Genomic DNA, 24,485 nt, shown 5'->3' with positions numbered 1-24,485 from the left:
TCAGCAGTATTGGAATGGCGGGCGCCAACCAACAAGAAGGAAGTGCAACGCTTCTTGGGGTTCGCGAACTACTACCGCAAATTCATCCCAGACTTCGCCCGCTGGTCTGACCCAATCACCAGCTGCATCCGTGGGAAACAGCCTTTCCGCTGGACGGAGCAAGCAGAGAAAGGGTTCCAGCAACTAAAGAAGTTATTCACGACCCAGCCAATTCTACAGCACCATGATCCTAAAACCCCTTTTGTTGTGCAGGCTGACGCCTCTGATGTGGCAATTGGGGCTATACTCATGCAACCAGTGGGAGAGCATCTTCATCCTTGTGCCTTTTACTCCCGTCAACTAACAGCCCCAGAGAGAAATTACACTATTTGGGAGAAAGAACTTTTGGCCATAAAGGCAGCCTTTGAAAATTGGAGACATTGGTTAGAAGGGGCCAAATTTCCCATTGAGGTTCATACTGATCATCGAAATTTGGAACACCTAAGGACCGCACGAAAGCTAAATCAAAGGCAGCAGCGCTGGGCTTTATTCTTTGAACGTTTTAACTTCCAGATCCATTATGTAACCCCGGCTCAGACCAAGCAGGCAGATGCTCTATCACGGAAACCAGAGTATGCTGCAGGACGCAGAGAGACCTTCGAATCTCGATTGCTGCAGCCCGAAAACTTTGCCACGCTCACAGTGGGAAACACCAAATCCACTTCAATTGAACCAACTCCCTCTAACCCAGAACCCCTTTGCGCTCAAGAACTTAGAGCCAGTCAGCAGGCGGATGCCTGGGCTCAAGAACAGATTCGCCAAGGACTACGTTTCCCTTTCTCACTTAAGGATGGGCTATTATGCTACAGAAATCATGTTTACATCCCTCCAGGTCCAGGCAGAGAAAAGGCACTTCATCTGTGTCATGACTGCAAGCCAGCAGGGCATTTTGGACTTTTCAAAACCATGCACTTGATCCTACGGGATTTCTGGTGGCCCAAGATCCGCAAGGATGTGGAGAAATATGTCAATACCTGCCCGGTATGCCAGCGTTCCAAGACAAGAAGGGAGAAGCCGACAGGGCTACTGCATCCCCTTCCTACTCCATCTCGCCCATGGGAGATAATTTCTGCGGATTTTATCACTGACCTACCACCCTCCCTTGGATTTACCACGATCCTAGTGGTGGTGGACCTTTTTACCAAGTTGGCCCATTTCATTCCCTGTGATGGTCTCCCCACGGCCAAAGAGACTGCAGATTTATTCCTTCAGCATATTTTCCGGCTACATGGATTGCCCAAGAGTTTAGTCACGGACCGTGGATCTCAATTCACCTCTCGTTTCTGGAAAGCACTACAGAAACTATTGGGCATAGACTCTCGTTTATCTTCAGCTCACCATCCCCAAACAGATGGGCAAACTGAGCGCACCAATGCCACTTTGGAACAATACCTTCGCTGTTATGTAAACTACCAGCAGGACAATTGGGCTTCCCTATTACCTCTATTGGAGTTTGCTTACAACAATGGTGTCCAGGCTTCAACTAAAGAAACCCCGTTCTTTGCGAACTACGGCTTCCACCCGCGTTTCTTCCCTTCTGTCATCGAAACTTCAGAAGTCCCTGCAGCGGAGGACTGGCTGCAAGAACTCACAGCGGTGCAACAACTTTTGCACCAGCAACTGGATCAAGCCAAGGAGGACTACAAACGCCACGCTGACGGCCATCGCCAGCCAGGCCCTGAAATCAAGGTAGGAGATCGGGTTCTGTTGTCCACTCGCTTTTTGCCCTCCCACCGTCCTTGCCGAAAGTTAGATGCCCGTTTCATTGGTCCCTACCCAGTGGTGGCGCAACTTAACCCCGTGACTTTCAAACTCCAACTCCCGCGCTCCATGCGCATTCATCCGGTGTTTCATCGTTCCCTGCTCCTTCCGGCGGATGGGGTACGCCCCGATGTGGACCGACCGGCCCCCGCCCCTGTTTTGGTGGACGGGGAGGTGGAATTCGAAGTTCAGGACATTTTGGATTCTCGCTTTCATCGCCGCCGCCTTCAGTATCTCATTGACTGGGTGGGTTTTGGGCCCGAAGAACGCTCTTGGGGAGACGCTTCCACAGTCCATGCCCCCGACTTAGTTCGCCGCTTTCATCAGGCCTACCCCGCCAAGCCGCGGCCCCGCGACTCGAGGAGAGCGGCCATGTTGGAGAGGGGCCTTGAGGAGGGGGATAGTGTGATGTCTCATGGGCCTTGTAGTCCCGTTCCTAGTACTATTGTGGCAGACGAAGAGGAAAACATGGGATTTCCACCGGTTCAGCCAGAATCGGAGCCCCTGCACCTGGAGGATGTTTGCCCTCAAGAAGTCAGCCAAACAAGCCTTGGGCAGAATTCTCCCCCGTTTTCCCGAAAGGACAATTATAATAGAGATAGAGGAGCTAGGGAGGCGAATCGCCGGAGCCTCAGAATCGCAGCCAAACAATTAGCTGATTAGGTCTGCTTCTCTTGGGAAATTCTAAGGAGTCATGCATCTGGACGGAGTTGGGTTTCACTTCTCGTTCTCCAGGGAAAGTGTTCTTCTGGCGGGAAACGAGACCCTATTTAGGTGTTTTGCCGCAAAGGAAACCTTGCGGAGTCAACTCGTCAGCTTGAGGAGTGAGATCATGTGTGGACTTCGTAACCCCAGTTCCTTGTTTACCCGGACCAAGTTCCAAGCCTGCCTTGTTTCACGTTTGACCGCGGACCTCGCCACGGACCTTGTTCTTGCTTCTTGTTTGCCTCATATCAAGTCTTGTTTAGCCAAGAATCTAGTTTGTTTTCCAGCCTTGTTGTCAAGCTTCAATGGACTAAAAGACCTTGTCATCTCCCCACACTATTGCTTGGCAAAGTGTGTGTTTCGGTTAATGGATTATAACTTTGGACTCTAATATCACATATTGGACATTATTTTCCTGGACTATATTTGACCTTTCCTGAAAGGTCTACTTCTGAACTATATTCTTCACTTGTTTTTATTGACTTTATATATTCCTTTAATAAAGATATTAGATAGAATCCGGCCTCTGCGCATGGTTATTGGTGTTCTGTAGCCTGGGTCCTGACAGGTCTGCCTATACTCGAGTATATATGGTATATATATATATATTAAAAAAAATTTTTTTTTCTCCGTCTGTTTTATTTTTTCCTCTCTCTCCTATTATCTTTCCTACTTTTCTATAAAAAATATTGTTCTACCACTTTCGATGTATGCCAAATTTTTCTTAGAATTTTCAGGCTATATGAAACTTCAATAAATAGAATTAAAAAAAAAATTCCATCCCATTTCAGCCTTTGGGCATCTGTTTGTCTCTTCTCTCCCGCAGGTCATGCTCCTGATCGATATCGAATTGGCCTACATGAATACGAACCATGAAGATTTCATTGGCTTTGCCAAGTAAGTCTCTATCAGAAGGGGGTTTCAATGATCAAATTATGGTTACACTTTTGCACATCGGTCAATGAGATGTAACTGTTTCACTGGCCATTGAGAGGTAGGGAGAGATGCAGCTATAGTGTTATTAGTTCCAAAGAAAGTCAAAACTGAAAGCATTCCAAATGTCTTGTTGTTGTTTTCCTGTAGTGCTCAGCAGAGGAGCAGCCAGATGAGCAAGAAAAAGACGGCTGGGAATCAGGTAAGCATTGTTTGCTGCCGCTCTGCGCCATGTTTTAAAGCTGTCATTGGTCATTCCCTTTTCTTTGCAGGCTGCACATGGGGGAGTTGCCAACAAAATGGTGAAAATGCAAGAAAAATAAAAACCACCTTATTGATATAAAGTATTCAATTCTATGGAAGGAAAGAATCCATCAGATTAATCCTTGTTGAGGCTTTAAAAGACATATAAGTAACTAGCTGTGCCTGGCCACGCGTTGCTGTGGCGAAGTATGGTGGCATGGGAAATAAAAGTATTGAGGAATTGGTGGTAGTTAAGGTCAAGGGTAAAGGTTTTACCTTACATTAAGTCCATTATAAATGGGTTATATAGCTGTGTGGAAGGGCCTTGAATCTACACTGCCATATAATCCAGTTCAAATCAGATAATCTGTATTTTATAGGCAATGTGGAAGAGGCCTAAGTGAGGCCTAACTCTGCCTGTCCCCTGGGCTGAGTGGGTTGCCAGGAGACCAAGTGGGCAGAGCTTAGCCTTCTAACTGGCAGCAATTGGATAAAAACAATTCTTCCTCTCACTCTAATTAGGACTTTATTTTTCTTTTCTTTTTGTTGTATCAACCTAGAGGCATGGATGAGGGGTTGTGCTGCCAAGTTTAGTGTTTCTGGGATGTGTAGTTTTGTTGTTTTGTCCTAGGCCGAAATTTCATTACCCTTTTATATATATAGAAGATTGTTGTTTTGTTCTAAGGTGGTGCTTTAAAGTCCCCAAAGTCTCCTGCAGAGTTGATCAATCCCATTTCTAGGCAGAACACTTCCCTCGGGCCCAGTGCAGTCATAAGGCAGGAAACAATCCAAGAGAGTGTACTTATGCTGCATTTAAAAAATTTTGTCACAGTAATCCGATCTGCGGAAGATGTCTCGCGCTTCCAGTTTTGTAAGTGGTGAAACGGTTCTCAAACTGGAGCCAACCTCACTGAATTACATTCCCGAAAATTCTCAAACCATGATGATTGGATTTGAATAAACCACGAAAAACGTTTGCTGTTGAACCTCATTGGCCGACTCTCCATTATGACCACTGCCTCTCTATGAAGGACGTGGTGGATGTCCCAGGATAGGAATGGTGCCTCTCTATTCAATATGTTCATGGTTCACTTTTGGGTTTGCTTGTGACCTCCCTTGTGCTTATTTCTTCTTATTTACCCTTCCATCCTGAGCCAATTTTGTTTTGTGATGTGGTCTTTATGATGTCTTTTGCAGCTAAAGTGCTAATTTAGCAAATAAATCTGGTGATAAGTTTGTTTTTGGTTATTACCTTTATATCTATATTTTCTTCTTCTTTATTTGAAGCCTACTTCCTTCTTCCTGCGCCCGCTTTTTTGAGTAATGATCTCTCCTTTCTTTGCTCCTGTCTCCTCTGCTGCTGCTGTTGTTGCTATGGCCCTCTTTTTGCAGGATGAGATCCTGGTGAGTAAAACGAAAGGCCAATCAATGTGTGGATTCTAACGAATACTAATTTGAGGTGCATCTGGGAAAAAACGGGGATCCTCCGAACGGCTGCCAACAGTGTGGGGAAGCAGACGTTTTCAAAATTGCAGTAATCCAGGCAAACAGGAAATGAAGGGAGCAAAAGGGCTTGAGATCATGAGTGTTTCATCAGCCAGATGGAGAGAAAAAGTGAGGAGTGTTAACCTATGGGGAGATCTGGCAAGGAAATAATACATTTCCTGCTCCTTCCATCCAAAGGCATGTCATTGTGCGCTGCCCACGACAGACACAACTTGCTATTGGAGTCATTGTCATTTTCTTCACCAAAGATTTATTAAAAACAATACCTGTATGTTTTCCGGGCTGTATGGCCATATTCCAGAAGTATTCTCTCCTGACGTTTCGCCCACATCTATGGCAGGCATCTTCAGAGGCATCCTCACCTCACAACCTCTGAGGATGCCTGCCATAGATGTGGGAGAAACCTCAGGAGAGAATGCTTCTGGAACATGGCCATACAGCCCGGAAAACATACAACAATCCTGTGATCCCGGCCGTGAAAGCCTTTGACAACACATACCTGTATACAGTCAGCTCTTCAAATTTGCTGGCATTAGGAGCAGAAGAACCCTGTAAAAATAGGAAAGTTGCAAATAAAAGGACCCTGTCTGCCCTGCTCCCCAGAAGAACGTTTCTGTAGGAATCTCATGATCCTGTGATCAATCTCTGTTGGGAGATGATCATAGAATTTTTGGATTATAATTAATAATAATTATTATTTTATTTTTATAACCCACCCCATCTCCCCGAAGGGACTCAGGGCGGCTTACATGGGGCCAAGCCCAGGCAATAGACAATATAAAAACAACAATGAGACAAATCAATCAACAATAAAACAAATTATAAAACAAATGAGGTCACATATAAGAAATATACTATGACAAAATCCTGGGTTGGCTCCAAAAAAAAAGAAAAAAAAAAAGAACTGGGCCAAAGGAAGTGCATTCCAAAAAATGAAGGAATTACTGAGCGGCATTCCATGGATGCCGATATTAAAAAACAAGGGAGTTAAGGATGGATGGGAGTTTTTCAAAAGTGAAATACTCAAGGCGCAAATGCAAACAGTGCCAACAAAGAAGAAAAATAAGACAAGTGCAAAGAAGCCAGAATGGATGTCCAAAGAACTTCTAACTGAGCTAAAGCTCAAAAGTGACATGCACAAGAAGTGGAAAAGGGGAGAAATCACCAAAGAAGAATTCAAACGTATAGCCAACTCCTGTAGGGAAAAGGTTCGCAAGGCTAAAGCGCAAAATGAGCTCAGGCTTGCCAGGGACATAAAAAACAACAAAAAAGGTTTTTTTGCTTATGTTGGTAGAAAAAGGAAGAAAAAGGAGGCGATAGGGCCACTGCAAGGAGTAGATGGGGTGATGGTGACAGGGGATAGGGAAAAGGCAGAACTGCTTAATGCCTTCTTTGCCTCGGTCTTCTCACAAAAAGAAAGCCATCTTCAACCTCAGCAACATGGAATGGACGAAGGATTGGGGGAAATCCAACCCCAAATAGGGAAACAAGTTGTCCAGGAACACCTGGCCACTCTAAACGAATTCAAGTCCCCAGGGCCAGATCAGCTACATCCAAGAGTATTGAAGGAACTAGCGGAAGTTATTTCAGAACCACTGGCAATCATCTTCGAGAGTTCTTGGAGAACAGGAGAAGTCCCAGCAGATTGGAGGAGGGCGAATGTGGTCCCTATCTTCAAGAAGGGAAAAAAGAACGACCCAAACAATTACCGTCCGGTCAGCCTCACATCAATACCAGGCAAGATTCTGGAAAAGATCATTAAGGAAGTGGTCTGCAAACACTTAGAAACAAATGCGGTCATTGCTAATAGTCAACACGGATTTACCAAAAACAAGTCATGCCAGACTAATCTGATCTCTTTTTTCGATAGAGTTACGAGTTGGGTCGATACAGGGAATGCCGTGGATGTAGCATATCTAGATTTCAGTAAGGCCTTCGACAAAGTCCCCCACGACCTTCTGGCAAACAAACTAGTAAAATGTGGGCTAGACAAAACTACGGTTAGGTGGATCTGTAATTGGCTAAGCGAACGAACCCAAAGGGTGCTCACCAATGCGTCGTCTTCATCATGGAAAGAAGTGACAAGTGGAGTGCCGCAGGGCTCCGTCCTGGGCCCGGTTCTGTTCAACATCTTTATTAACGACTTAGACGAAGGGTTAGAAGGCACGATCATCAAGTTTGCAGATGACACCAAACTCGGAGGGATAGCTAACACTCCAGAAGACAGGAGCAGAATTCAAAACGATCTTGACAGACTAGAGAGATGGGCCGAAACTAACAAAATGAAGTTCAACAGGGACAAATGCAAGATACTTCACTTCGGCAGAAAAAATGGAAATCAAAGACACAGAATGGGGGACGCCTGGCTTGACAGCAGTGTGTGCGAAAAAGATCTTGGAGTCCTCGTGGACAACAAGTTAAACATGAGCCTACAATGTGATGCGGCAGCTAAAAAAGCCAATGGGATTTTGGCCTGCATCAATAGGGGAATAACGTCTAGATCCAGGGAAGTCATGCTCCCCCTCTATTCTGCCTTGGTCAGACCACACCTGGAATACTGTGTCCAGTTTTGGGCACCGCAGATGAAGGGAGATGCTGACAAGCTGGAAAGCGTCCAGAGGAGGGCAACTAAAATGATGAAGGGTCTGGAGAACAAGCCCTATGAGGAGAGGCTTAAAGAGCTGGGCATGTTTAGCCTGCAGAAGAGAAGGCTGAGAGGAGACACGATAGCCATGTACAAATATGTGAGGGGAAGTCATAGGGAGGAGGGAGCAAGCTTATTTTCTGCTGCCCTGCAGACTAGGACACGGAACAATGGCTTCAAACTACAGGAAAGGAGATTCCACCTGAACATCAGGAAGAACTTCCTCACTGTGAGGGCTGTTCGGCAGTGGAACTCTCTCCCCCGGGCCGTGGTGGAGGCTCCTTCTTTGGAGGCTTTTAAGCAGAGGCTGGATGGCCATCTGTCGGGGGTGCTTTGAATGCGATTTCCTGCTTCTTAGCGGGGGGTTGGACTAGATGGCCCTTGAGGTCTCTTCCAACTCTACTATTCTATGATTCTATGATTCTATGATTCTAAGTAGTGTCAGTTACAATTAGGGAGAGGTAGATACCAGAACTATTGTCCCATTAAAGTGCTGGGGAAGGCATACACGAGGAAACTATGGCCGGCTGAAGGAATAGAGTGCAATAAAAATAAAATAGGCAACAGGTCAATTCTTTACTATGGAGATCAGTCGCCGAAGGCCTTTTGAAAGGCATAACCTTTTGGAAAAACGATGCCATAACCTTTTGGAAAATTGCAATCATAACCTTTTGCGAAAATCAGAAATCTCCCTAAGAAGAGTTAAAAACTCACTTGAGTCAACCTTCTCCTTAGTGGTAAAGATCCACTAGCATTCATGCAAGTCAATTAGGTTTCTCGGCTGTTAAATTGATATACAGTAGAGTCTCACTTATCCAACATTCGCTTATCCAATGTTCTGGATTATCCAACGCATTTTGTAGTCAATGTTTTCAATACACCGTGATATTTTGGTGCTAAATTCATAAATACAGTAATTACTACATAGCATTACTGCGTATTGAATTACTTTTTCTGTCAAATTTGTTGTATAACATGATGTTTTGGTGCTTAATTTGTAAAATCATAATGTAATTTGATGTTTAATAGGCTTTTCCTTAATCCCTCCTTATTATCCAAGATATTCGCTTATCCAACGTTCTGCCGGCCTGTTTATGTTGGATAAGTGAGACTCTACTGTATATACAATATAATTTACAATAATATATAATATAATATATTGTATATGCATATAATATTAATAATATTATTTTGCAATACAATATAATACCAATAATACAATATCATAATAATTATATATTATATATTACATGTAATATTATTAATAATATTACAATATATAGATATAGTACAATATGGTAATTTATTGCCAGTATTGTGCTATGCTAATAATATAATATTGTATGTAAATTGAATTTGTAAGCCGCTCTGAGTCCCCTTCGGGGTGAGAAGGGTGGCATATAAATGTATTAAATAAAATAAATAAATAACCTTTTGGAAAATGGCATTCATAACCTTTTGGGAAAATCAGGAATCTCCCTAAGAAGAGTTAAAAACTCACTTCTCCTTAGTGGTAAAGATCTACTAGCATTCATGCAAGGCAATTAGGTTTCTCGGCTGTTAAATTGATATACAGTAGAGTCTCACTTATCCAACATAAACGGGCCAGCAGAACGTTGGATAAGCAAATATGTTGGATAATAAGGAGAGATTAAGAAAAAGCCTATTAAACATCAAATTAGGTTATGATTTTACAAATTACGCACCAAAACATCATGTTAGACAACAAATTAGTCAGAAAAAGTAGTTCAATACGCAGTAATGTTATGTTGTAATTACTGTATTTACGAATTTAGCACCAAAATATCATGATATATTGAAAACATTGACTACAAAAATGGCTTGGATTATCCAGAGGCTTGGATAAGCAAGGCTTGGATAAGTGAGACTCTACTGTAATACAATATAATAATATTAATTATATATTATATATTACATGTAATATATACATGTAATATATTACAGTGCATCATTTGTAAAATCATAACCTAATTTGATGTTTAATAGGCTTTTCCTTAATGCCTCCTTATTATCCAAGATATTTGCTTATCCAACATTCTGCCGGCCCATTTATGTTGGATAAGTAAGACTCTACTGTAATATAATATATTGCATATGCATATAATATTAATAATATTATTGTGTAATACAATATAATACAAATAATACAATATAATAATATTAATTATATATTATGTATTACATGTAATATTATTAATAATATTACAATATATAGATATAGTACAATATGGTAATTTATTGCCAGTACAGTAGAGTCTCGCTTATCCAACGTAAACGGGCCAGCAGTACGTTGGATAAGTGAATATGTTGGATAATAAGGAGGGATTAAGGAAAAGCCTATTACACATCAAATTAGGTTATGATTTTACAAATTAAGCACCAAAACATCATGCTATCCAACAAATTTGACAGAAAAAGTAGTTCAATACGCAGTAATGCTACGTAGTAATTACTGTATTTACGAATTCAGCACCAAAATAGCATGATATTTTGAAAACATTGACTACAAAAATGCGTTGGATAATCCAGAACGTTGGATAAATGAGTGTTGGATAAGTGAGACTCTACTGTATTGTGCTATGCTAATAATATAATATTGTGTGTAAATTTAATTTGTAAGGTGCCCTGAGTCCCCTTCGGGGTGAGAAGGGCGGGATATAAATGTATTAAATAAAATAAATAAATAACCTTTTGGAAAATGGCATTCATAACCTTTTGGGAAAACCAGGAATCTCCCTAAGAAGGGTTAAAAACTCCTTAGTGGTAAAGATCCACTAGCATTCATTCAAGTCAATAAGGTTTTTCGGCTTGATATACTTAGATGTTTCTTTGAAAGTGTGAGGCACAAAGATATGCCAATGCACACATACATATAGCAGAGTTTTAGAAGTATTTTAAACATCTACTGTTTGGGATAATGGTGGAAATTGTTGCGCAAGTAAGTGACTAACTGCAAAATCTTTTGCAATCACCAAACAGATCTTGCTGGGTCACATCCATCATTCTCTTTAAAAGCAGCACCAGGCTCTAATAGGAAGTCTCCGAAACGTTGATCGCTCCCAAATGGCATTCCTCAGTTGTTCCCCTCGCCGAGAAACGAGAAAATATAGTAAAACAAATGAACTGTGTGCAGTTAGGAGAAGGAAGAAAGAAAGTGAAACCGATTGCGTTAATTTGGTTACCTTTTATTCATCTTCAAACACAATAATCAATTCCAGAAGGGTTTTTTTAATAACCGTCTTCCCTGTTTTTGTGGTCTTCTTTTCATTGAAGTGTCCTTTTCTTTTGCTTTCTCATTCATGTGTCCACAATTTGTTTGTTTTCTGAACATATTGAAAAAATAATTGTGATGTTTGAATTAGCAGAAAGATTAGAAACAGAAGGCTGCGAGGCTGCCATGAAAGGAAAAGAAATGAGGGAAAAGAAGGGAAGAACAGAATAAAAAGGCCCCAATACATCATTAATCTCTTAGGATTGCTTTAAAATGCAACCACTTGCATGCTTTACAGCCTTACTAACCCAGTAATTGTACTATAAATATGCTAGGAACCTGCTTTATTTCAAACTGAATTTTTTCATTGGGGGTCTTGTGCTGCCCAGCTTCTGCTCCACAGATGTTTGCAAAGTTCTTATAGGTTTCGAACAGCGATGGCAAATTAGTGGCCCATAGATTAGAACAGCGTTGCAAGGCAGTTGGATATTTTCTCACCAAATTTAGTCATGGTTGTGCTGAGCAAAGAAGGAGCAGAACTTATTTCAGAGACTGGGTCTGCACTCAAGAAGGAGCCTTCTCTAGTTACGCATACTAGTGGGCACTCAAGTATTGACTCGAGTTTCCCAACTTGATCTAAGTTCACACCCTGGGACGTAACAGGGGACACGGTGCTCCAGATCGGCTGGACCGAAGCCGCATAGGGCTTTCTAGGTGATGACCAGCATCTTGAATTGAGCCTGGAAATGGACAGGCAACCCATGGAGCTGCTTCAGGATAGACGTAGTATTTATTTATTTATTTACATCATTTATATTCCACCCTTCTCGCCCCGAAGGGGACTCAGGGCGGATCACATTACACATATTAGGCAAACATTCAATGGCTTTTTAACACAGGACAAAGACAAACAAACATAGCTCCGAGCGGGCCTCAAACTTATGACCTCCTGGTCAGTGACTCATTGCTCTCCCGTCTGCGCCACAGCCCCACACTGCCTGAAGTTTGCACCCATCACTGCTCTCTGAATGAATTGCAATTTCCAAACGCTCTTCAAAGGCAAACCTACGTAGAGCATGTTGCAATAGTCCAATCTGGATGTAACCAATGCCTGCACCTCTGAGGCCAGGTTCGTAGTCTCCAGGAACGGGTGGAGTTGTCGCATAAGCTTTAGTTGTGCGAAGGCCGACCTATAATCATTTTTAATAACTTTATTAATAACCTAGTCACCGCTGCCACCTGGGCTTCCAGGTGTCCATACTTCCATACCTGAAATTTCGGGAAGTGCAACCCCATCCAGCTCAGGTTGAAATGCCATTCTCAAATCCCTCTTCTGAGACCAGAGCCGGCCCTAGGTATTTTTCAAGTGTAGGCAAACAGAATTTTGGTCCCCCCCCAAACAATCACTGAAAAATAAAAGTGCTGGATAAACGAAAATGTTTGATAATAAGGAGGGATTAAGGAAACGCCTATTAAACATCAAATTACATTAAGATTTTACAAATTAAGCACTAAAACATCATGTTTTACAACAAATCCACAGAAAAAGCAGTTCGATACCTTGCGGAGGCAGAGTGCAGGAGACAGGAATTGCCTTGATGGCGCCCCCAACAAGATGGCGCCACAGGCAAATGCCTAGTTGGCCTGGTGGTTGAACTGCCTCTGTCTGAGACACTAGTACAGTGATTCCCAAAGTGGGCGCTACCGCCCCCTGGTGGGCGCTGCAGCGATCCAGGGGGCAGTGATGGCACCTATTAGGACATGGGGCCTCTTCCCAAGTGCCAGAGACAGGGCTGAGCACCTGAGGCGCCTGTTAGGACACACAGGGGGTGGAGCTAGAGGAGTGGGCGTGGCTTCTTCCCAAGAGCGCGAGACAGGGCTGAGATTCTATACCTCTCCTGAGGCGCCTGTTAGGATACAGAGGGCGGAGCTAGGGAAGTGGGCGGGGCCTCCTTCCAAGGGCCTGAAACAGGGCTGAGCCTCTATACTTCTCTTAAGAGGCCTTTTAGGACTAAAAGGCGGGGCTGGGGGCGGGGTCTCTTCCCAAGAGCACGAGACAGGGCTGAGCCTCTATACCTCCCCTGAGGCGCTTGTTATAACTTGGGGGTGGGGTATAGAGGTTCAGCCCCGTCAGGCACTTGGGAAGAGGCCCCGCCCCCTCCTCTAGCCCCGCCCCCTGTGTCCTGGTAGGCGCCGCAGTACAGGGATAGAAGCTCAGCCCTGCCTCACAGCTTGTAACTCCACACATCCCAGTCCTGGCCGCCCATTTGTGGCCCTGCCCACCTCCCCCTCCCAGCCCTGCATCTTGGACTAGGGGAGAAGCTCAGCCCCACCCACCCCTCTAAGCCACACGTCCCTTTCCAGGGGCACTGAGTAATATTTTTTCTGGAAAGGGGGCGGTAGGCCAAATAAGTTTGGGAACCACTGCACTAGTAGTACCTCAGTCTTGTCTGGATTGAGCTTCAACTTCTTCACCCTCATCCAGTCCATCATTGCCTTCAGACAACAAAGAGTTCAAGGGTATCAGGTGAAAAGTAGTAGCAGAGATGGGCATCATCCGCATACAGATGATACCAAACTTCAAAACTCCCGATGATCTCTCTCAGCGGCTTCAGGTAGATGTTAAATAACATTGGAGATAAAGATGAGTCCGGTGGGACCCACACCCCACTGGCCATGAGGTCGAGCAGGACTCCCTAAAACCACCTTCTGGGACCAGTCCATGACCAGTTCATGCCTCCTAGCCCCATCCCCTTGAGCCTTCCCGGAAGGATACCTGCCATCATCAATGGCAGGGGTCCCCAAACTAAGGCCCGTGGGCCGGATGCAGCCCTACAAGGTCATTTACCTGGCCCCTATCCTAAACTTTAGACTTAGGTTTGACCTATGTCTACCTGGTCTTTGGAGGTCTCTTTGCTTACCTGTGGTCTTATGAGATCATCTAGATGGTCTCTGAAGGTCTCTTGGCTTAGCTACGGCCTTATGAGACCATCTAGATGGCTTTTGGAGGTTACTTTCCTTACCTATTGTCCTATGAGACCATCTAGATGGCTTTTGGAGGTCACTTTCCTTACCTATGGTCCTATGAGATTGTCTAGATGGCCTTTGGAGGCACCTTTCCTTACCTATGGTCTTATAAAACCATCTGGATGATCTTTGAGGGTCCTTTTCCTTATCTATGGTCTTCTAGATGGCCTTTGAGGGTCCCTTTCCTTACCAGTGGTCTTATGAGACCATCTAGATGGTCTTTGGAGGTCTCTTTGCTTACCCATGGGTCGGATGGGGCCCTCCAAGGTCATTTACCTGGCCTCTATCCTAAACATTAGACTTAGGGTTGACCTAAGTCTGCAACGACTTGAAGGCACACAACAGCAATCCTAATTTTGGACTATTTCATCATAGTCTGGCCCCCCAACAGTCTGAGGGACCGTGAACCGGCCCTCCACTTAAAAAGTTTGAGGACCCCTGATCAATGGTATCAAAAGCTGCTGAGAGGTCCAGGAGAGTTACCAGAGTCACTTTCCCCCTATCCATCTCTCCCCGTAGATGATTCACCAAGAATTGTTTCTGTTCCATGACCCAGTCAGAAGCCAGATTGGAAAGGATCCCAATAATCAGCCTCATCCAGGAATCCCTGGAGTTGTTTAGCCACCAATGTTTCCCAGTATGAGCCCTGAAGCTATGCAATCTTTATGGCTCGGTAGTGCTGATTGTGTTGCAGAGCCCAGTTGCCTGTTAAAGGGATTAATTGATGTATCGACAGATTCAGTGCCTAGTTTCCAAAAAGAAGAATCCTCAAGAATACAGACATCTTCAGATATTGCACAAAGCAGAAGGGACAATGTGCAGTTGAGAAGCCAAAAAGAGTAATTTGGATTATTATTTTTGTTATTACTAGCTGTGCCCAGCCACGCGTTGCTGTGGCAAAGTCTGGTGGTATGGGAAATAAAGTATTGAATTGGTGGTAGTTAAGGTAAAGGGTAAAGGTTTTCTCCTGACATTAAGTCCAGTTGTGTCCGACTGCACACTGAAGTGGATTATATGGCAGTGTGGAGTCAAGATAATCCAGTTCAAAGCTGATAATATAAGATTCTAAATGGGTTATATAGCTGTGTGGAAGGGCCTTGAGTCTACACTGCCATATAATCCAGTTCAAATCTGATAATCTGTATTTTATAGGCCTAAGTGAGGTCTAACTCTGCCTGTCCCTGGACTGAGTGGGTTGCTAGGAGACCAAGTGGGCGGAGCTTAGCCTTCTAACTGGCAGCAATTGGAAAAAAACAATTATTCCTCTCCCTCTAATTAGGAATTTATTTTTCTTTTCTTTTTGTTGTATGAACGTAGAGGCATGGATGAGGGGTTGTGCTGCCAAGTTTAATGTTTCTGGGATGTGTAGTTTTGTTGTTTTGTCCTCGGCCGAAATTTCATTACCCTTTTATATATAGAGATTATGTTTATTTATATCCCGCTTTTTCCCTCCATAAGGAGACTCAAAGCGGCAAACATTAAAAGCATTACAATACAATTTGAAATAAATATACCAATATGAAAACAGGCCAATCAGCTGTTTAGAAATTTTGTAAGCTTTCACACTCTGTTTGTTGTCCTTCATGGGATATAGAGATTTTGCACTAAAATGTAGTTCAATATAGGTTGATCATTTCCCCGTGGTAACGAACGATACACATGACCCATATTCTGCTCTCTCATTTGTTGTCTCGCAACCATTCACATCTCAAAATCGGGAGATGAATTCCAGATGCACCTTTGTTTCCAGCCACTCATTGTGCTTTAAAACAAAAATAACGTCTTTTGTTTGTTGTCTGTCTGCATTTCTCTTCCCCCGTCCCCCCGAATTTGGTTGATTCTGTCTTTGCTACACAGTGATGTCTAAACAAGGCAGTGTGTGCCCTGCATTTTCACAAAGTAAAAGATTCTGCAGTCCGTATGAAATATTTATGATCAGCAGAGCTGCATATCTTTGCATAATAGATTTCGCAGAGAGACATGGGCTGAATCATGTGGGCAGCAGCGAAAGCAGCAGTGCTCTCGTTTTCTGAGATTTTATTATTATTATTATTATTATTATTATTATTAAACTTTATTTGTACCCCGCTAGCATCTCCCGAAGGACTCGATGCGGCTTACAAAGGCCAAGGCCTCAACACACAATATAACAATACAAAACAAAAAGCAAATTAAAAACAATTAAAACAGTATAAACAACAAGTAATAACAATACGCTAAAACACAATAGAACTGGGCCGGGCCAGAGTAATGATTTCATTGTGATTTCACTTCACAATGGCCAACATATTTCTAAAGTTCATGTTGGTAGTTACTGTATATACTCAAGTATAAGCCTAGTTTTTCAGCCCTTTTATTAAGACTGAAAAAGCACCCCTCGGCTTATACTCGGATGAGGCTCCTGGTTGGCTTATATTTGGGTCATCTTATACTCAAGAATATATGGTACATTTATTATTTTTCTCTATTATTGTGTTGTACTATATATGACTATTTATTGTATTGTTTAACTGTATTATGATATGCTGTTTTTATATTTTGCTATATTGTATTGTCCTGGGCATGGCCCCATGTAAGCCGCCCCGAGTCCCCGTTGGGGAGATGGTGGCGGGGTATAAATAAAGTTTTATTATTATTAATATTATTATTATTGATATTATTACATTTATTATTTTTCTCTATTATTGTTGCTACTATTACATTTATTTTACTCTTATTTTTATTATTACAGTAGAATCTCACTTATCCAACACTCGCTTATCCAACGTTCTGGACTATCCAACGCATTTTAGTAGTCAATGTTTTCAATACATCGTGATATTTTGGTGCTAAATTCGTAAATACAGTAATTACTACATAGCATTACTGCGTATTGAACTACTTTTTCTGTCAAATTTGTTGTATAACATGATGTTTTGGTGCTTAATTTGTGAAATCATAACCTAATTTGATGTTTAACAGGCTTTTCCTTAATCTCTCCGTATTTTCCAAGATATTCGTTTTCCAAGCTACTGCCGGCCCGTTTAGATAAGTGAGACTCTACTGTATTAATACATTTATTATTTCACTCTGATCTTATTATTATTATTATTGCATTTATTATTTTACTCTTTATTATTACATGTACAGTAGAATCTCACTTATCTAAACGGGGCAGCAGTAGCTTGGATAAGCGAATATCTTGGATAATAAGGAAGGATTAAGGAAAAGCCTATTAAACATCAAATTAGGTTATGATTTTACAAATGAAGCACCAAAACATCATGTTTTACAACAAATTTGACAGAAAAAGCAGTTCAATACGCAGTAATGTTGTAATTACCGTATTTACGAATTTAGCACCAAAATATCACGATATATTGAAAACATTGACTACAAAAATGGCATTGACTACAACATTTTTGTAGTCAATGTTTTCAATATATCATGATATTTTGATGCTAAATTCGTAAATGTAATAGTAGCAACAGTAATAGAGAAAAATCCTGGTACAAGGATGATGAAAGTAATCCAGAAACTCGGATAAGCGAGGCTTGGATAAGTGAGACTCTACTGTATTATTTTCCTGTATTATTTATTATTATTATTATTATTATTATTATTATTATTATTATTACATGTATTATTTTACTCTATTCTTATTAAAAGGATACATAAGCACATTGACATTGAAGAAGATGAGAGTAATGATTTAATCAGAGTTGGACAGTCTTATCTTAAATTTGAGCTTTATGTAAATATTCAAAAACATTTAACCAACTAATGCCCCAATTAATGTAATTTTATTGGTATCTATTTTTATTTCTGAAATTTACCACCCTCGGCTTATACTGCAGTCAATGTTTTCCCAGTTTTTTGGTGGTAAAATTAGGTGCCTCGGCTTATATTCGGGTCAGCTTATACTCAAGTATATACAGTATAAGACCGAAAAAATGTGCTTTAATGAAATGGATTCTGAGAAGTTTAGAAAGCCAACCCATGCCCACTACCAAGGTTTGCCCTTTCTCTGCCGTTGTGTCAAACTGTATTTAACTGCTTATTCTTTTGCATTGTTGTGTATTGGCATCGAATTCTGCCAGTTTTGTCAGCCGCCCTGAGTCCCTTCGGGTGAGAAGGGCGGGATAGAAATGATGGAAATAAATGATAATAAATAAACTGCAGAATGCATTCTCCCCTGTTTATCTACATCACTGAGTGTCAACATTTCCTCCGATTTGGACATTGACTCTTTCTTCTAGAGCACCAAACCCCTTCTCCATCACCTTTCTAATAGGTTCATCCTTCCGGGAGGACTGCTATGCTATTGCTGTGATTGTGTGCAGTGCCATTCGCTCTCTACTCATCCACTGAGTCATACGACAGCGTGAGTAACTGCTATGTCTTTTCAAAACATAGGTGATCCGCAAGGGATGGCTCACTATCAACAATATTGGCATCATGAAGGGCGGCTCGAAAGAATACTGGTTTGTTCTAACGGCAGAGAATCTATCCTGGTACAAGGATGATGAGGTAAGGATTCCAAAGCTGTGTTTGATACCGAACTTCCACATTACTTGTATTATCTTCTGTTTATCTTGGGAAGTTGCTCAGGGAATCTTCATGTGAATATTGATTTATTTATTACTTATTTACTATATTTATATCCCGCTCATTTCACCCCAAAGGGGACTTGGAGCGGCTTACAAATCAAAGGAACATACAATATATTACTAGCATAGCACAATATTAGCATTAAATTACTATATTGTACTATATCATTATATGGTGATATTATTAGTAATATTACACTTAATATATATAATTACTATTATTATATTGTATTATCTATATATATAAAAGAGTGATGGAATTCGAGCACCGAGCAAAACAACAAAAGTAAAGGGCCCCCAACCTCGAAATTTGACAACACATCCCATCATCCACGCCTTCAGGTTGAAACAACACAAACTCACTTCACTCACTTCAGCTCCACATGGAGAGAACCCACAACGCCCCATTGGAAGCCATGCCGGGAGGGAGGAAAAGAGAAAACATAATGGCCGCCGCATGAGAAAAGGCAGGCAATGGGAAAAGCTGTCCCCTGGGTCCTAGCGCCCGCCCATCATCCGAATTATTTCTCTCCATATACTCTCCCTTCTACACTATCCAACCCATTTTAACACTCAATATTTTAAATCTATGCTATCAACCATGACAATCAACACAATCTGACTCCTAATATTTTAACAAGCTTAAAATCACAACACCAAATAAAAAACAACACTCTTAAAACACAGGAATGCCAGACACTAAACAATCACGGCCAGCTAACACCTCCCACCATCTGCCATGCAGGACACAATCCAAGCACTCCCAACAGATGGCCACCCAGCCTCTCAATAATAATAATAATAATAATAATAATAATAACAACAACAACAACAACAACATCATACAATCCTAACGTTTCTAATATACCGATGATAACGTACTCTATACCCATTCAGAAAACTTACAACATCTCTTGCACAACTACAATATCCCGATAACGTACTCTATACCCATTCACAAAAAAACCTACAACATGTCTTGCACAACTGCAATATCCCTATGATAACGTACTCTATACCCATTCAGTAAACCTACAACATCTCTTGCACAACTACAATATCCCTATGATAACGTACTCTATACCCATTCACAACACCTACAACATCTCTTATACAACTCTAATATACCGATGATAACGTACTCTATACCCATTCACAACACCTACATCTCTTAGACACCATTCATACTTACCTACAACAGACAAAAACACCCAATAATCACAAATATTGTATATTCACAACCTTTAGGAAATAATATCCCCTAATGACGCAGCGTCTTCAACCGCTAACCTACTCAACTTCTCCAATGAAACGTCGCACGTTTGAATTCGAAAAACGGAGTCAACCCCCACTATTACCCCACCTTCTCCCAACCCAACAGTTCCAAAACATCCAAATATCACTACATCCAATATCATCCAAATAAACAACCAAATATCAGTACTCCTCTGACACAAAACTAACAGCGCTCCATACAGTCATACCACCCACATGACCTCCAAGGACTCTACAAACAATGCCACCTCTTCGACTTACAAATACACATGATCACCAACCCACACACTCACACACAACTGGACTTAATATCAGGAAAAAACCTTTACCCTTTACCTTAACTACCTCCAATTCCTCAATACTTTATTTCCCAGACCACCAGACTTCGCCACAGCAATGCGTGGCCGGGCACAGCTAGTTAGTAGTATAATATTGTATTCCATTGCACTATCTATATATATAAAAGAGTGATGGCATCACGGCGACTCACAAAAAAACAAAAGTACAGGCCCCCCAACCTCAAAATTTGACAACACAACCCATCATCCATGCCTCAAGGTTGATACAACAAAAAGAAAAGAAAAATAAAGTCCTAATTAGAGGGAGAGCAATAATTTTTTTATCCAATTACTGCCAGTTTAGAGGGCTAATCTCTGCCCACTTGGTTGCCTAGCAACCAGCCAAGGGACAGCCAGGTTTCAGTTAGGGGACAGGCAGATTTAGGCCTCACTGAGTCTTCTTCCACAGATTATCTAATTTGCACTGGATTATATGGCAGTGTGGACTCAAGGCCCTTCAACACAGCTATATAACCCATTTATAATCTTATATTATCTGCTTTGCACTGGATTATCTTGACTCCACACTACCATATAATCCACTTCAGTGTGCATTTTATACAGCTGTGAAGAAGGGGCCTCATATAATCCAGTTCTGAGCAGATAATATAAGATTAGAAATATACAGTAGAGTCTCACTTATCCAACGTAAACAGGCCGGCAGGATAAGTGAATATGTTGGATAATAAGAAGGGATTCAGGAAAAGCCAATTAAACATCAAATTAGGTAATCGTTATACAAATTAAGCACCAAAACATCATATTATACAACAAATTTGACAGAAAAAGTAGTTCCATGCGCAGTAATGCTATGTAGTATTTACAGTAGAGTCTCACTTATCCAACGTTCTGGATTATCCAACGCATTTTTGTAGTCAATGCTTTCAATATATCGTGATATTTTGGTGCTAAATTCATAAATACAGTAATTACTATATAGCATTACTGTGTACTGAACTACTTTTTCTGACAAATTTGTTGTCTAACATGATGTTTTGGTGCTTCATTTGTAAAATCATAACTTAATTTGATGTTTAATAGGGTTATCCTTAATTCCTCATTATCCAACATATTAGCTTATCCAACGTTCTGCCGGCCCGTTTATGTTGGATAAGTGAGACTCTACTGTACTGTATTTACAAATTTACCACTAACATATCACAATGAATTTAAAACACTGACTACAAAAACATTGATTATGAAAAGGCAGACTGCGTTGGATAATCCAGAACATTGTATAAGCGAATGTTGGATAAGTGAGATTCTTCTTTAATATGAAATAATTACTGGGATAGAATAATGCAGAACAATGTAATCTCTAAAACCAGGACAGTAAATAAACAGGGGAATTCCACACAGGAAACAATCAGGGCCAGCTAACACCTCCCAACAAAGTATTCCCATCATCAAAGTCTGGCAAATCCGGTTTTCTCAGGGCCACAGACAGTAGAAGCACATAAAATATCGCAAACAACACCACTCTGAAAACAAGGGAATTCCAGACAGGAAACAATCAGGGCCAGCTAACACCTCCCAACAAAAAATTCACTCAGGGAGGAAACAGCCAGGCTTTAAAACTGCAAGGCCATTACATCCTAATCATTTTTCCTAATTACAGCATTCATACTTGCCTCCAACAAACAAAAAAAACCCAATCAGAAATATTGTATATTCACAACCTTTAGGAAATAATATCCCCTGATGGCGCAGCGTGTTAAAGCGCTGAGCTGCTGAACTTCTGGACCGAAAGGCCACAGGTTTGAATTAGGGGAGCGGAGAGAGCCCCCACTGTTAGCCCCAGCTTCTGCCAACCCAGAAGTTCGAAAACATGCAAATGTGAGTGGATCAATAGGTACTGCTCCAGCGGGAAGGTCACGCCGCTCCGTGTAGTCATCCCACATGACCTTGGAGGAGTCTACGGACAACGCCGGCTCTTCGGCTTAGAAATGGAGATGAGCACCAACCTCCAGAGTCAGACATGACTGGACTTAATGTCAGGGGAAAACCTTTACCCTTTACCTTAAGTACCACCAATTCCTCAATACTTTATTTCCCAGACCACCAGGCTTCGCCACAGCAACGCGTGGCCGGGCACAGCTAGTATCATTATATAGTAACTAGCTGTGCCCAGCCACGCGTTGCTGTGGAGAAGTCTGGTGGTATGGGAAATAAAGTATCGAGGAATTGGTGGTAGTTAAGGTCAAGGGTAAAGGTTTTCTCCTGACATTAAGTTCAGTTGTGTCCAACTGCACACTGAAGTGGATTATATCAAGATAATCCAGTTCAAAGCAGATAATATAAGATTATAAATGGGTTATATAGCTGTGTGGAAGGGCCTTGAGTCTACACTGCCATATAATCCAGTTCAAATCTGATAATCTGTATATTATAGGCAGTGGGGAAGAGGCCTAAGTGAGGCCTAACGCTGCCTGTCCCCTGGGCTGAGTGGGTTGCTAGGAGACCAAGTGGGCGGAACTTAGCCCTCTAACTGGCAGCAATTGGATAAAAACAATTATTCCTCTCCCTCTAATTAGGACTTGATTTTTCTTTTCTTTTTGTTGTATGAACGTAGAGGCATGGATGAGGGATTGTGCTGCCAAGTTTAGTATTTCTGGGATGTGTAGTTTTGTTGTTTTGTCCTAGGCCGAAATTTCATTACGCTTTTATATATATAGATATTATTAGTAATATTACATTTAATATTATTATATTGTATAATTAGTAGTATAATATTGTATTCCATTATAATATTATTATCAATATTATATGTATATACAATATATTATATATTTATAAATTTTATATATATAAAATTGGCATAGCATGTTGCTATGGCACAGGAGACAAGATGGAACTATCTTCCTATAAGCAATGAGTAAGTATGTATAAATGTAGGAAACAGACAAAAACATATTATCCAATGGGTGGAACTGAGTGATGTACTCATGCTTACAAAAAATTCTGACTCTTCGGGAAGAACACAGAATTCTCCTCTCTGAGCTAGAACAGCTCCTTTTCCCCCAGCCAGAGTCTAGCTAATAAATCAAATTGGTATATGTAGAAAATAAATCAGACTCGAACCAGGATTTCCGCTCCCCAGCCTATATTTCTGAAGAGGAGTCAGATGGTGGATTTCTTTTACCATAAAGATTTCATTTATTGGAAGCAGAAGTTGGAATCACAATTTTTTTTGATATCGTTTACTTGGTTACCTGCATCTGCCTCGTTTGTTTGTCTTGTTTTGTTTTAAGAATCCAAAAGAGTAACATTATCAAGACATAATATTATGGAATACATAACATTAGCCTGTTTTCTGCACAAAGTAATGCTGTAGCACTTTTGAAACTAACCAAATAATAATAATATTCTTGCAACTGGTGAAATGAACTGGATGTTGTAGATCAGTCAGCAGAGGCTGATGGTTTAACTGATGATTTAGAGAGGATTGTGAGCTTTTGTGCCAAAGTGATGGAAAGTACAGGCCCTCAAGTGCATTCAGGGGAGTCAGAAGTAGCTGCAGCAGATAAGGATTCGAGTGAAGAGCTGAGTGATAAGGAGGGTGGACTTATGATTGTGGACTTATGCAGTATTTGTGATTCCTGGACTTTGCCACATCTAGAACTTTATGAGACATTTGGATTATTGTTTGAATATCACCTGTTGCTAAACCTTTTTGGATTATACTGAAATAACAGTAATAGGAGCTATAGTAATAACTGTAATAAAAAAAGGCTGAAAATGTCAGAAAAATTCGAAGATATGTTGGCAGTTTTAGGATAGTTGTATGTCTTTCAGGCTGTGTGGCCATGTCCCAGAAGTATTCTCTCCTGATGTTTTGCCCACATCTATGGCAGGCATCCTCAGAGGTTGTGAGGCATGGATAAACTAGGCAAGGAAGGAAAAAATATATACAGTAGAGTCTCACTTATCCAAGCTAAACGGGCCAGCAGAAGCTTGGATAAGCGAATATCTTGGATAATAAGGAGGGATTAAGGAAAAGCCTATTAAACATCAAATTAGGTTATGATTTTACAAATTAAACACCAAAATATCATGTTATACAACAAATTTGACAGAAAAAGTAGTTCAGTACGCAGTAATGTTATGTTGTAACTAGCTGTACCCTGCCACGCGTTGCTGTGGCATTGTCTGGTGGTGTCTGTATTTTATAGGCAGTGTGGAAGAGGCCTAAG

At 41.3% G+C, this 24,485-nt stretch overlaps 1 protein-coding gene across 12 annotated transcripts in view; it reads left to right on the top strand.

The window, feature by feature from the left end:
• Positions 1 to 24,485, top strand: part of dnm1 (dynamin 1) — a 134,956-nt gene that overhangs the window by 41,431 nt on the left and 69,040 nt on the right. For 10 of the 12 annotated variants that reach the window (XR_010000116.1, XR_010000115.1, XR_010000113.1 and 7 more), the window contains exons 12-15: positions 3,332 to 3,402; positions 3,589 to 3,640; positions 5,074 to 5,085; positions 18,486 to 18,599. Coding sequence is in view for 8 of the 12 variants with exons in the window: in XM_062959423.1 (XP_062815493.1) it covers positions 3,332 to 3,402; positions 3,589 to 3,640; positions 5,074 to 5,085; positions 18,486 to 18,599 (249 nt within the window). In the remaining 4 variants the exon portion in view is untranslated. The remainder of the gene's footprint in view (positions 1 to 3,331; positions 3,403 to 3,588; positions 3,641 to 5,073; positions 5,086 to 18,485; positions 18,600 to 24,485) is intronic. The other 2 variants (XM_062959419.1, XM_062959418.1) reach the window with 1 other exon arrangement.

Source organism: Anolis carolinensis, unplaced genomic scaffold (assembly GCF_035594765.1).
Source record: "Anolis carolinensis isolate JA03-04 unplaced genomic scaffold, rAnoCar3.1.pri scaffold_7, whole genome shotgun sequence".
In the NCBI taxonomy this organism is placed as follows: Eukaryota; Metazoa; Chordata; class Lepidosauria; order Squamata; family Dactyloidae; genus Anolis; species Anolis carolinensis.
Note: the sequence above shows the minus strand (reverse complement) of the source record. Positions and strands in the feature narration are given on the sequence as shown.